Source organism: Fulmarus glacialis, unplaced genomic scaffold (assembly GCF_000690835.1).
Source record: "Fulmarus glacialis isolate BGI_N327 unplaced genomic scaffold, ASM69083v1 scaffold10821, whole genome shotgun sequence".
NCBI lineage: Eukaryota > Metazoa > Chordata > Aves > Procellariiformes > Procellariidae > Fulmarus > Fulmarus glacialis.
This window is the reverse complement of record NW_009192250.1, coordinates 127,625-141,585: the sequence shown is the minus strand read 5'-3', so window position 1 is coordinate 141,585 and position 13,961 is coordinate 127,625. Positions and strand designations below refer to the sequence as shown.

Here is a 13,961-nt window from a genome sequence, read left to right as displayed (position 1 = left end):
TTCCCCCCCCCCAGCTTTGCAGTCGTCAGTTGTACAGGTAAGAAAATGGACGCAAAAAAATTATTTTTCGTATTGGAAAGTATCAATTAGAAGTAATGAAAACAGTAGGATCCTAGGGGGCTTTTTGGTTTGTACAAGTTAGTTACACCTACCATAGACTGCCAGTCTCTCACAGTTCATCAGAATGCAAGCACGTGCATTCTTTTGGCTTTGTCTACCTATTACAGGGGCTGATGTCGTTTTATAATGGTTGTGGTGTTTAGAGAGTGCAACTCACAGGCATGTTAGGTTAATGGGAAAGTGGTAAGTACTGGTCTCAATATTGTGATAGAGACAGTTAAAGAAAGGAAAGAATGTGAAACAGAATATGCTCACTAATCCATGGCTTCAGCCATGTGTAATGGATTTCTTTCCCATTATTCACCTGTACTGTAGTACTTGTATGGTTCAAATAGGCCTATAGAAATTACCTTTAACTAATAAGTTAATGAGTCCAAAATTTATTTATTTATTTATTTTAAAAAGGAGCTTCTATCTAAATTCTCGACTTACTTTCTTCATCCCATGTAATGAGTAGGCCAGGAGTATTACAAAAGGTTCAATGCAATTTTTCAACTCTTGCGCCAAAGAAAATGTAAATGAGTTTTCACTGAGTTGTTTTTCATTTCCTATTTATTGAAGCTTCCAGGAAATAAAGGGAGTTTGCCTAAGTAACTGTTAAGTAAATGTGAATTAAAACTGGTATGTGACTTCAGAGTTTGTTCCTAAATTTAAGGAAATCAAAACATAATTAATGACTTGTATTCCCTGATGATTGTATATGCAACTGAGGATTTTTTTCCGCTTTAATTGACAAATTCTTTGAGCTTTTGGGCAGTTTAGTTCACTTCTTTGCACATGACATACCTTAAACCAGTAAACCTTAAGTGGTTTTTTGTGTAATTATTAATTATAATTTAAAGAATTTTTATGTAAGTTTTTGTATCGTGAAACTGTCTGAAAAAATGTTAAAATTTACTTCTTGAGGATCGTACAGACTGATGTGAAATTTCCACTCCAAAGTTAGCTTGTACTGGCGAATGGTTTTAATGCTGATACTGTATATTAGTGCCTTTGTGGGTGGCTGTCTTGGCTCCCATAAATTCTTTAATGTCAGGGTGGAGCTTGGGTGTAATTTGTTTTTGTCATAATGTGCACTTCTTGCACTTAATGGTATTTATAAGATGCCTACAGAAATGTTTTCATTCTAGATAAGACTTCTAATTCAACTCCAAGCAAAATCGATTCACTGCTGTTTAATACTTAGGCTGAGACAGAGATGTCTACTATAATCCATATTTTAAAATATCGGTATACATAAAATATTTTAAAATAGGACCAAAAAAAAAAAAACTAGGTTATAAAAACAAACCAGCAATTTGAGTATTGCTGGGCAAGCATTTAGTGGAACAAGCCAAACTTGTTTCATGATGAGTAATTATTGCACATAATATTCCAAAGATTTCCATTTGAGAAATTGCTACCGGGAATTTTCGGTGTAACAACATCTTGTAGGAATGTTGAAAACCTGTGTGTTTTATTTGTGTTTCTAGTTTTTAAACTGCATTAACAAAAAGCATCAGGCCACATGTCTCAACTGTTTATTAGATATTTTGCTTTCACTTCTGGCAACAAAATAGCTGTCTTTTTGTGGACCAAATGGATTTTAATGCTTTGATCAAGCTGTTTTCAGAAATTGTGTTCACCTGTGAGAAAGGGAAAAGGAAGTGAAGTGTAAAAATGCTGTGGTGTTGTTTTTTTTTTTTTTTTTAATTAAAGTCATAATTTATAAATTTTAAGCTGGAAAATGGGTCGTGAGTTTCTTGATTGTCTAATGCTTAGGATTCCATTGAATCCATAAGTACCTCAAGTCAAAAAAGATAAAGCCAAAGTGCTGTAATGGAGACCTTCATTTAACTAACCGTCTTACTTCGTGTAGCAGCTCTTGTAATGTCTTTAACCTGATTTTGAATGATGGGCATGAATTATCCTTCAGACAGGACGCAGTCCAAGTTTTGAGTTATACTGCACAGTCTCTCAATCTTGAGTATACTTGAAGCAATCAAATTTGTTTGTACTAATTGTAGAAAATCCTGTCCTCTACTGTATTAACATTTTTTTAAAAATGCAAGTATCTTTCTGTTTTCCTGTATAAGTCCTTTTCTGGGTTTACCATAGTATGCTGAAAAAGGAGAATGCAAGTCCAGGCACATCAGTATGTACTTCCTTCCATTAGTCTTGATTCTGACACATTTGATGCACTAGTTTGTCTTGAGGAGCTGGTTGGTTTAAGCATTTGCATGTGCACTTCCAGTTGAGTATTGCGCAGTGAGCCTGATTTTCCGTATTAAACGGGCACTAGTTATAGCAAGTCATATGCAAACCATGCCACTTAAACAGAGTATTTGTCCGTTGTGCTTGTTTTGTGCTATACGGGTTATAGAGTTATAAAAATGGAGCTACATTTTATTTGCTTTAAACGTTACTTTCATATATAAAAACCTAGGACAAAAACTTGTGGCATCTGTTGCCTTAAGCTGTCTTACTTGGGATAGGAAGTCAGTCTGCCAGTTTAAACACGGTGTTAATGGTTAGCCTGATTTATATTATGCGTCCACTGAACCAGCCTGGTTAGTATCTTTTTTTTGTAGCAGATTCATTTCTGTAGTGCATCTGAGACCTTGTACTAGTTCTCAATGTGAAAAGTCCTCAAGGAGAAAGTATTTTTAATAGTAGTTCTGTTAAGATTCTTTAAAAATGATACAAGGTTCTTGACTGAATATTCAGCTGAATAGATGTTCAGAATTTTTTTTTATCTCCTTTCTTGTAGCCAGTTCTGAGTCTGGTAATGTAGGTCTTAACACAGAGTTGGGTAACAAGGTAATTTAGGGACGGATATGGAAGTGCTGCAGATAGATATGCTGGGCTTCTGCCAGGTAGTTGCACTGCACTCCTGTATTTCAGCAAATGTTCTATTTATTGGGCCTTCAGGGTTCCCATCAGAGCTGGGTATGACAGGATGCACAGTGTTTGTTAGCAACTCCCACACTGGATGATTCAGTTAGTGCAATGTGCTGCATGCTGAGTTTTGCTCTGATCTCATTCTTGTAACATACGAAGAGACTGGCTGTGTGTATTACACAGTCAGCTATGTGAGATGAGCAATTTTAGGTTTTTAGAGTAGTAGCCAGTGTAAGTTGGACTATCATCTTCAGAGTTTCAACTTTTCTAAAAGAGTAAGGTTGCCTGTAGGTGTTGACAGGTGCTAGGCAAAAGAGAAACTTGCCTCATTTCAAAGACCTTTAAGGTTGCAACTCATCTTGATGCTTTCAGGGCAAATGTGTTTCTTGGCAGTCACCTGCGTAAAAGAGTTTTTTAGGCATATTAACTTAATCAGCAAATAATTCCAGCCTTGCAACAAAGCTCATCTTAACAATTCTTCCAAGTTTAAATTATTTTTTGCATCCAGTAGCATGACGGTTCTAGGAGATCATGCTATACTATGTTCTGAAGAGTTATAAGGTGAAATTCTTTTGTTACTAACTGAAGTCACTGGGAAAACTCTTATTTCCATAAAGCCAGTATTTCACCTGTAGTCTTCTGGTGTTACAATACAATACAAAACGTGTACGGTCAGCATATGAATTTACAGCAACCTAAAAATAGGTGTTTGTCAGCTTAGTATAGTTTATTCTCTGCATCTTCAAGGAATGACCATAAGAGCTTTATTAAATACACAGGCGTTTTCATCTATGCTCAAAGGTATCTCTTTCCTTCTCTGTGTACTTTGTGATAAAGCCATTTTGAGCTTCCAAAGCCCAGTAAGTGCACAACCTGGACCTTTTATAATATCTCAATTCTATTTGGGACAAAGAGTTCCCATGGAAAATAATTGGTTACTATTCATATGGAGATGAAAATACTTATTCAGCAGGTGTTCTTAGCTTCCTGGAAATTGAGTATTTGGAATTGAATCTCTTCAGCTATTCCAGTAGTTTTAACTTCAGATTCAGATGTTTATGGAAACATAGATGCTATTCAATTCTGAATAGCTTCAGTTACCGTTATTTTTATAATCTTAAAGATGAATTCTGAACTTCTCACAAAAAAGCAAGTTTTAAATAATTTAAAAAAAAAAAATCCACAAAAGTACCTTGAACTTCTGTATGCACTGAAAACAGCACTGTCATTGGTTCTGATTCAGGCCTACATAATTTTAAAATAGATACCAGCATTCTTAGGTCAGTAATCTTAATTCATCAGTTCTAGAAGGGATTATACATTTTGATTATATTTGCCACAAATAAATTGTGATTCATCCTAAGATCTTTCTAGGAGAGAAGCGTTGCTGAGGAACTGCACATAGGAAGGAATGCTTAGGAGCTCATGGAACCTGGGCACTGCATCAATCAATTTACAAATTGAATTAATAATTAAACCTTGAAACAGGTACATCTAATAATGTGATGCAATTTGTGGATGTGTCTTTGGAAGAAAAAAGAGAGAATACTGACTGTACAGCAAAATTCAGAATCTCTGAATTAGGTAGATCCGTATCTTTTTAATTTAGTGAAATACTGTAGAGCGAGATAAAGTTAATAGAAAGATGCGCATCAAGTTTGACAAACTAAACACTGACTGAGGAAAGATCTAGGGTTATGATAGAATTCGCAGTTCTTAAAATTGAAATATGTTTGAGCTGTGGAAAGGGGAAAAAATTTTGGATATGTTGATGGACATACTGTGATGTCTAGGCAAGAAATAACTTGAAAAGTTTTGCAGAGAAGAACACATGGTATCGCAGTGCCTTCAAAGATAGATTTGATTATAGTTTCTGCGTTACATGGAAATCTTACTATGCAAATCACTGTCACCATTCTTCATTCTTGCACAGGGACAACAATCCTCAGTGAAGCTCTAAACTCTGAAATTAAATTGAGTTGATGTAATGCCAAAGGAAGGGATAGCTGTCAAATTATTAACATAAGAGTAGCTCTAAGTGGCCTGACTTCCTTATTGGCAGTGTGAAGAAGTGGAGAAGAGCAGCCTTTATGACTCAGTTCTTGCTTTGTAGTTTGAACCGAAGTCCGTATCTGAATCCTTGCATCAGCAGACTCTGTTGCACACCAAACAAATTTACAAGATCATTATTTTATACTCATTTGCAGTAAGACAACAGACAAAAGGCAAGGAATGGGTGAGGACAAAATGAAGGGAAAAGAAACGTTGAAGAGGAAGCAAGCCTTGCCACATCATTCTTCTGTCTTTGCCGCGTCTCGACTCCTTGCATCACTTCTTTGTTTTCTAATTTAAATTTTTTAGAAGCTGGAGAGCAGACAACATGGCAGGAAGGTGGGGTAGATAATACAAAGACCTTATCAGCATGGGGATGTGGAATCTGTGCTTGCTTTCTACGATAATAAACTGAGCTGTGGATTATTACATTGAGCTTAATATATTGATTGTCGAAAGCAAAAGTTTCCCAATTAAAGGAAGTGCTGATCTATGGCCAATGAGAATATTATGGAGTTGGCGTCTCTGCATTACCTGAAAAACCAATGAAAATGTTGAGCAGTCAAAAACCCAGTGCATGTTACAGGAGGCACCTACTTGTATGGAATGGAAAAACTTGTTTAAAATGTTTAGGCTTTTGAAGCTCATATAAAAGCTTCAATTGGAGAACAAAGTTCTAAGAGTTCTTAGGGTTGCTAAGTTTGCCTTCTGAGCATAGCTACTAATTTTATTGTGGGGAGGGAGGAGGAGAGGAGGGAAGAAAAGGTTTTAAAAAAAAAAAAAACCCCAAGCAAATAAACAAAAAAGCCTTTGTTGTTCCTCCCCCTTGCTGGGAGTTTCTGCCAGAGCATAGCCATACAAACAGGTGATTAAGGGTTTGTCACACCTCAGGGAGGAAATATTCCAGCAGAAGCGAAGGGAGACAAGAATAAGGAGCCGAGGGAGGAAATATCCAAAGGAAGAGCAGGGTCAAAGGTTCATAAAATGGAAAAATTAAGCCGCAGAGGGTGACGCTGAGCAGAACACCCCAAGCAGTGCTCACGGCACCTTGGGGATATCCTTGTAACCAGCAGACATTGCTCAGTGGGGTGAGGAGACATTTTCTCTGCCCAGAGACATGAGAGGCTAAAGAATGGAAACAGGCCCTGCCATTTCCAGGAGCTTCTCCCTCTCCCCGCTGTCTGCCCAGTTCAGGCTTTCTCCTCCTAGTGCTGTCAGTGGCCACGCTAATGCTCAGACAGGATAACTGGGCTGGGTAAGCCTGAGGTCTGGTGAGACCATCCTTATGTAACACACTCTTACTTCAGGAGGGTCTGAAGCGTCGTGAGAACAAATTTCTCTCCCTTTTCTGATGTGTTGGAAGTTTTTACCCCGTCGCTTGTGGTGATGAATGCAAAATCACCTGGGAGGGGGCTTTAGCAGGGAAGGAGAGGGTGAAGAGAGAAGGGTGAGAAACTTCGCCAGGAAAGTAAACCAGTTAACATTTGTGAAAATGGGAACTGGTAAGTGAAGTTTCTATTTAATGTTCCAGAGATGGAAGATTTTGTTGAAAAATTGCATGTAATTGCTTTTCAGTTGTGGAAGTCGGAGGCTCGTAGAGGCTGCATGACTGAAAAGTCCTGTAGCAAGTCCCACAGGTTTGGAATGCTTCTGAAGCAAGTGAAAAGAAAAGCAGAATGAACTTGACAGTCTTTTATTATTCACATTAAAAATCAGAAAGACTGGGAGCACATTTTTGCAAGAAGAAAGTTAAATATTCAGGAAGGTTTTGTATAAATCATGCTGAAGTCAAGACAACAGTTGATTTAAAAAGAATTATTTTAGGGTTGATCAAATGCAAAACTGCAGCTATTTTGTGATCTGCTTTCATTCTGAAATGGTTTTGAGGTTTTTTTTCCTCGCTAGGCAATGCACTCAGATTTCTTGTGGTAGGTTGTTCTCTGAAGGGTCTGTTTCTGCTTTGCAGGGGTTTAGGTGGAGAACTGATGAGACCAGCTGGTAAGTATCACAGCTGTGATGTGAAAGCAGAAATGTGCGGTAATGAATTCTTCTGTTTACTTTTTTCCCAGTTTATTTTGCATATATTGAATGCATAAATAAAGTATGCAGAGTAGTTAAAAAAATACAAAATTTGGAGGCCAATGAGAAGACAGGTACACCAGAATATTGGTTGCCAGCACAATTGTGAATAACCCTGTTTGTGTAAGAGTTGGAGATAGTTCTTGGGTTTATGTCACACATTCTCTCCTTCCGTTGTTGCACACAGTGAACTTTCATCAGGGTTGAGCTGGCTTCCTTCATTGATTTATTCAGATTCCTCTCCAGAAGAGATGCGATCTGTCCATTAAGACAGATGTCATCATGTTACTAATGATTTTATTGTAATACAAAGGGGAAAAATAAAGACCATGTAACAACAGTTTGTGGAAAAGGGTGGTATCACAGAAAAGATGATGGGTTGTTCACGTGGATTTTGAGGATTGTTATATACAGAACCACTGTAAAAAGGAAGGGCACTGCAGGAAAAAGTATCCATGCAGGTAGCCTGGGTGGATAAGGAAATGATGCCAACTTGAGTTTCCTGCTCATGGATTGAATGAAGGAAGTGCTGCATAGCAGATTCCGACTTTGAAGATGTGAAGCCATACAAACTTAGTGGGTAAAGGAGTTTCAGTACCAAGATGGAATGGTGATAGGAGGCGTGAAGGGGGCAAGGGGATTTCTGCAGTCTTTGAATGAGTTTACAGTCTTGTGACATGATAATGCAGCCTGGAAGAATAGATACAGTTTTTAATATGTTTTAGCTTTTAAGCAGCTGAGTATTTCATAGTATTGGAGAAGTACAAATGACAGTATTTTGGCATGATACAGCTGTGTAGGTGGAATAACAGAAGGACTGAAAATATTCCACAAATTGCCTGCATGTCTAATGAAGATGATGGTCTCAACCACAATAGAGCATAAAAGAAGCGTAGAGAACTAAGGAGGAACCCTAAGAGACTTGGGTTTAGTCACATTGTACTTAACCTTGTCTGTGAATAAATATTAGAACAAAGAAGCTGACATACAACATTGAGTGGAGTTTGAGCACAGGGAGCCTGATTGTGTGACATTACCATAGTGACGACTGAATTCAAGAGTAGACTGGAGCCCAGTAAGTTGATTATAAATGAAGAAGATTAACTGTGTACAGAACCCGGTGTAATATTCAAAGATTAAGTTGTGGGAGGAGAGGAAAACAGAAAGGTGGCATTATATGGTAGTTTGTTCTGTCCTCTCCCTTCTCTCCACCAACCCTCCACCAACTCTAAAGCAGTCAGATAGTGAGTATGGATGTATACCGATCTGTTTTATTTGAACTTATCACCAGGAGGTGAAAGATACTGTATTCTTCCCTAAGTGCTGAGTTTTCATTTGAGCAATGCAGTCAATCTATTGTATAGTAAAAGCTTGCAGTGTTTACTGTGTTAATCTCTATTCCCCAAAACAGCCTTGAAACACTAAGAAAATACTCTTCTGAAAGTGGTTTTGTAAGCTTAGAACTCATTTATGTTTATAGATCTAAAATAAGAAGGACTTAATTATTAAAATGACATTTTCTTGTATTCTGAGTATCAAAGGAAATAAAACTGCATCCAGTTTTATAGCTCCTAGCTCTGTGCAGTGAACAGATGCCACTCTTTGAAGGTCCAAAAAAATGCTAATAAGAAGTAGGAAAACTTTTCATATATATTTGTATAGCTTTTTAGTGACTGTAGTATTATCCTTGTCCAAGTTGGTTTACTATCAACAATACTACATAGCCATTAACAGACTGGTATAGAAACAGAAAGGTGGCCAGTATGTACATATGCACCTTAAATGGCAGAGGGGGAAAAATACACCACCAAACAATGGATTTGCATGAATAATGGGACTAACTCATGTTGGAGAACAGTTACTGCATAGTAGCTTTTTTTGTATGCAAGAATCACAAGTGTGATTTCCTTTCAGTTTGTAATTTCACATATTTTGGAATTCTGATTGCAAATTTTCTTCAATGTAAAATTAATGCTAATGTAGCTCGATGTGGTTGTATCTTCAAAATTGCTGCAATTTCTCATTTTTTTGTATTTATCCAGTTATCAAATTTATTTTCTTACAGTCTGCACTTTAATTGAAAAGTTGTCACTATCAAAAATGCCATTTAGAGGAGATCCAATAATCGGTATGTAATATTTTAAATAACCTTCCATTATCTTAGTAGTTATTCATTCAGCTAAAGTATTGACGAATGATGTTTTTCAAAGAAGCAAGATGAGCAAGGTTGGGTGGCCTAACAAATAAAAAAAAAAAAACAACCAAGAAGATACACAAATACTGCAACAGATGGTGATGTTATTTGAAGATTTGTTTTGTAGCTGTTTACTAATATATTTTTTTTTCCTGTCAAGTTTTCGGCATTACCAGACGCAGTGTTTGTGCTATGTACATTGTAAAACAAACCAGAATAGCTATACTAATTGAGAATCACAACCTTGTTTATTTTGGAAAACCAAGGAAATACGTCAATGTGCATAATTGCTGGTCTTTGTAAAAAACAAAACAGAGCGTGTTGAAGTTCAGAAAGTAAGAAAAATTAATACCAATTATGTTCCTTACTATTTCAGGTGGCTGGCAGTGGTTAATAAATGACAGTCTGAGAAGCCTCCCTCTTGTTTCAAGCGCTGCACGACAGCATATAAAGGTACAATAGTTCCTCCTTCTTCATGTTGTCACATTAAATACAGAATTAGAAATATTTTTGTTTTCCATTGGTGGATTGTTTTCCATGGAATCTAGCTGGTTCTTGAATGTTTGTTTCTTAGATTTGTAAGAAGGGTTATTTTTTAAAAAGAATTTAAATTCCTCAAAATTCAAAGGGACCTTTTTTATTAATACTTGAGCAGCTATCACAAGGGTGGTGGTTCTATGTACGTTCGGACAAAGTAATTGGCAGGTGCTGGCATTGACAGTGGGCTGGTGGTAGTCACTGGTGGTTGCTTGAAGCTACTTGCTGTTGGCTATATGGTTACATTGATACGACATTTTGCTTCTATTTTGGTCTACCTGTAATGTGTAAGATATGTTGATTTTGGTAGTTTCAGATAACTTTTGTGAGAATTGAAAAGAATCTCTGGATAAAGTCCTCAGGCCTGATGTACTGAGGGTGTGTTTCTTAACAGTGAGAACATTGGTGTGATCAACCAGAGTTATTCAGGACAACGCACTTAAATTCTCCATTAAACTCTGTTACAAAACCTTTTACTGTGCTCGCAAGCTACTCTAATTCTGCATATTAAATCCATTGATGGATATGTTTCATGCTATTTTATGTACATGATCTTAACACCTCCAGTTATTTGCCTTAGTTTTCCCAAGTAATACCATGACAGTTTGATCTTGCGCTCTTAAAGGCTCTACCAAATTATAAAGACAGTTTTTGTCTGCCCTGTTAAAGCTTATAGCCATCACAGAGACAATTTGAACATAGCATACTGTGTTCATGTTGTTAGTTTTTAAAAATCAGGTAAAAAGCCATTGTAAGTATCTTTTAAAGTCTTCCTTGGAAGACAGAGTAGACTAGAATGTATCCAAATCACTGAAGAAAATTAAAAGATGAAATTTTAATTCTGGAATATTCTTTTGGCATTAGCAATTTATTCAAAGAGTTTGTCATATAACTGGAACTTCTAAACCAAGCTTAGAAGAATTAATTACAGACTTTAGAGAATTTTGACTTGTTTGGTTAAATTAGTGTTGAGCAAAGTATGTTTAGTAAATGTCAATTCTCACTTGATTTCTGTATATATTTTAGAGAGAAATAATTTTAAGGGCAGTGCTTAAGATATTGAAAAGTAATCTTTTTTTCTGACATACAGTATACTCTTCCAATAAAAACTTCATGCATTTAAGTTGAAAACCATTCTCCTTAGAAAGTGAAGGATCTGAGCAACCTGATCTAGTTGAAGATATCCCTGCTTATTGCAGAGGGGTTGGACTATGTGACCTTTAAAGGTCTCTTCCAACCCAAACTATTCTATGATTTTATGATCTACAGCAATTAGATAATTCTGTATATTTTGCTACTATAATGCCTGTGGTAGTTAGAATATTATTTAGGTGAATACTGGTTTTCTTTCAAGTCCTTGATTTTGCATAGAAAACAAGTCTGAGGTGTCTTTGGGGGTAGAATTAATAAGCTGTACAGGATTCCTGCATTATCATTTAGGATTTCTTGTACCTGGAGAAGATGAGTATTAGTAAGGATCGTTGCTATTAATATGGAGTGAACAGTACATAGTTTTTGGATGCTGTCAAATTTATTATAATTTTGGTCAGCATTCTATTATTAGCTGAAAAGTGTAATTCAACCATGAATTTTATGAGAAAACTTGTTACGTGCTGTTTGAAATAGCAGCTGTATTAGTTTTGTGTTCTATATTGGTGACCGAAACCACTCTAAAGAGTAGGAGGTTCAGGCATAATACACAACATTTGATCCTTTTCTAAACCGTTTAAGATTGAGACACAAGGATTTGCGGTACTGGATATTTTGGGGGTTTTATTTATAACCCTTCAGTCCATGTTTTTTTTCTGTGTTTCCTTTCTATAGCTTTCTAGGGAAATATGGTTTGTTTCTTATCAATCTGGCATCAATATATTGAAGATGAAATAATGACTTCTGTATTTTGTAATACTGTGCTATCCTGGAGGTCTTTCAACTGAACTGAAAATGCAGTTGATACATTACTATTAATGTCTTAAATATTAATTTAGCTTACTGGTACTTTTGAAGGAGTAAGAGTAGAATCTGTTTTTTTCTTACACAGATTTCCTGTTCAACTATTCTTAAACCAGTATTGGGAAGAAATAAAAAGAAAGTAAATGTCCGTAGCTGAAGGGAATTATTTTTTTAAAAAATCCACTCTCTTTTTCCTTAACCTTTTAGTTCTAAGCACAGTTGTTATAAAGTATGACCTTAGCAAGTATATCAAGTTCACAGTTTTGCCTTTGTTACAGGAGTCTGCAGTCTCTGCACTGGCTGCGCTGTGTAATGAATATTACATCAATGAAAAGGGAGAAGCTGATCCAGCTCTACAGGGTAATGACTCATGTTTACAGTAGAGGCAGAAAATATTGGGCTGGACCTAACTTGCAATTTGGAGGTACTGGATAGAATGGGGAGGAGCATCATTAATTTTAAAGGACCTTGCAATGCTTCAGGAAAGAATGATAAAACCAACTGAAAGAGTAGGAGACGTCTCAGGGGTTTTGCTTGGTTTAGACTGGAGGTGAATACAAGGCACCATAATAATGAATATTAGGAAAAAAAGAGTGCTTTTCTATTCCATACTGTAAAACAAAGAAGCAAAGAATACGTGTTTGTGACAAATCCTAAATTTTAATGAAGTGAGACATTTTCACATCATATTTTGATAAAATGTATGCCAGAGATCGTGACTGACTTAAAGAAGAAGAATTGATTAGGGGTAAGAAGAGAAGGATAGCAAGGACACCCAGAGTTCTTGTAAATGTGCATATGAAACCTCATCTGTTTGATTTGGGTCGGTGGTACAGATGTAGGCTTAAACTTTTGTTAGGGGCATATGAATCAACAACTTTTTTTATACTGGTTTTCTTGGACCTTTTTTTCTTTCAAGTATCAAATTGTATCGTGTGCATCAGAGACAGATTGCTGGATAGATAGATATTTTAAGAATAACAACATTTATGTTCTTCTTTTTCTAAATGAGACAGTGAAATTACATATACTTAACAAAATAATGATTATTTTCCTATTTTTTGCCATTACTAAGTCATTCCTAAATCAGGTAACACAACACTTTTTTATTTATTTCTATTATGGTAGTTCCCAGAATGAACCTGATACCTATTGCATGTATAGTAACATGCAGTCCATGCCCCAAAGAAGTTACAGCTGATATATAAAAGCAGGCTATCTTGATTTTTACATCTTTTCTATATTGCTAAATCTCTATAGTTTTATTAAAAAAAATTTCAAAGAATAGCCCTTTCCTTCATGCAGGTGGGTACTGCATGCCTGATTTTTTGTGGGCAGTATGGGAAGATTTGATACGGTACTGAGGCAGATTAAAAAAAAAACCACCTCAGGTAAGGGTAATGTTTTTTAAAAACAGAACACTTCGGGCAGGAGGAGACAATGCTGAATCAAAGAAAGCAAGCTAAAAATGAGTTGAGAGGTTAATAGGTCACAATTTATGTAAGGATCAAGTTTCAAGCTTCTGTAAAAGTGGACTGAAAAACTCAGCCAGATACCAAAATCAAGAGGGAGAGAGGATACACTGGATGAACATGCAATAGATGGCTGCAGTTGTTCTGATGTTGTACTCTTTTAGATGCCTATGAAGCATAATTATTTTTTCGTGGATTCTAGGTTAACTTTTCATCTGGCTTGTGCTTGAAGGAATCATGGCGATGTAGCCGTGATGTTCTAAGGACATGATTAGGGTCATATTTGTAGATACAGGCAAAATTTTTCATCAGACTTTCTGGAATGATTTAGAGAATAGAATTGTGAGTTGGAAATCTTTCTGTTCTAAAAAATCCCTAGTCAGCTCTGTCTTGCTTACGCTTTTATTTGGCCTTGTATTGCTCTAAAGCCTCTTCCACACGTGGTAACAAAAGGGCCATTATACATGCAAGCATCTTTTAAAAGGAAAAAAAATTGTGTATTTTCATCTCTGTGCCAGTAAAAACTATGTATTTCATGACCATTAAAATCTGTATGTTGTGCGATTGAAATCCACTACTAAAAATCCTCCCCATAATGTCTGACATCTGCATGTATGTATGGAAGCTACAGTGCAGAAGACATTCAATGACAATACAGGTGTCTTAGATAAATC

The 13,961-nt window shown here is 36.3% G+C and overlaps 1 protein-coding gene across 1 annotated transcript in view; it reads left to right on the top strand.

The window, feature by feature from the left end:
• TBCD (tubulin folding cofactor D) overlaps nucleotides 1-13,961 on the top strand; it is a 117,464-nt gene that overhangs the window by 83,326 nt on the left and 20,177 nt on the right. Inside the window, exons 22-26 of the mRNA XM_009587013.1 lie at nucleotides 15-37; nucleotides 7,019-7,050; nucleotides 9,197-9,259; nucleotides 9,702-9,778; nucleotides 12,094-12,175. Coding sequence (XP_009585308.1) covers nucleotides 15-37; nucleotides 7,019-7,050; nucleotides 9,197-9,259; nucleotides 9,702-9,778; nucleotides 12,094-12,175 — 277 coding nt within the window. The remainder of the gene's footprint in view (nucleotides 1-14; nucleotides 38-7,018; nucleotides 7,051-9,196; nucleotides 9,260-9,701; nucleotides 9,779-12,093; nucleotides 12,176-13,961) is intronic.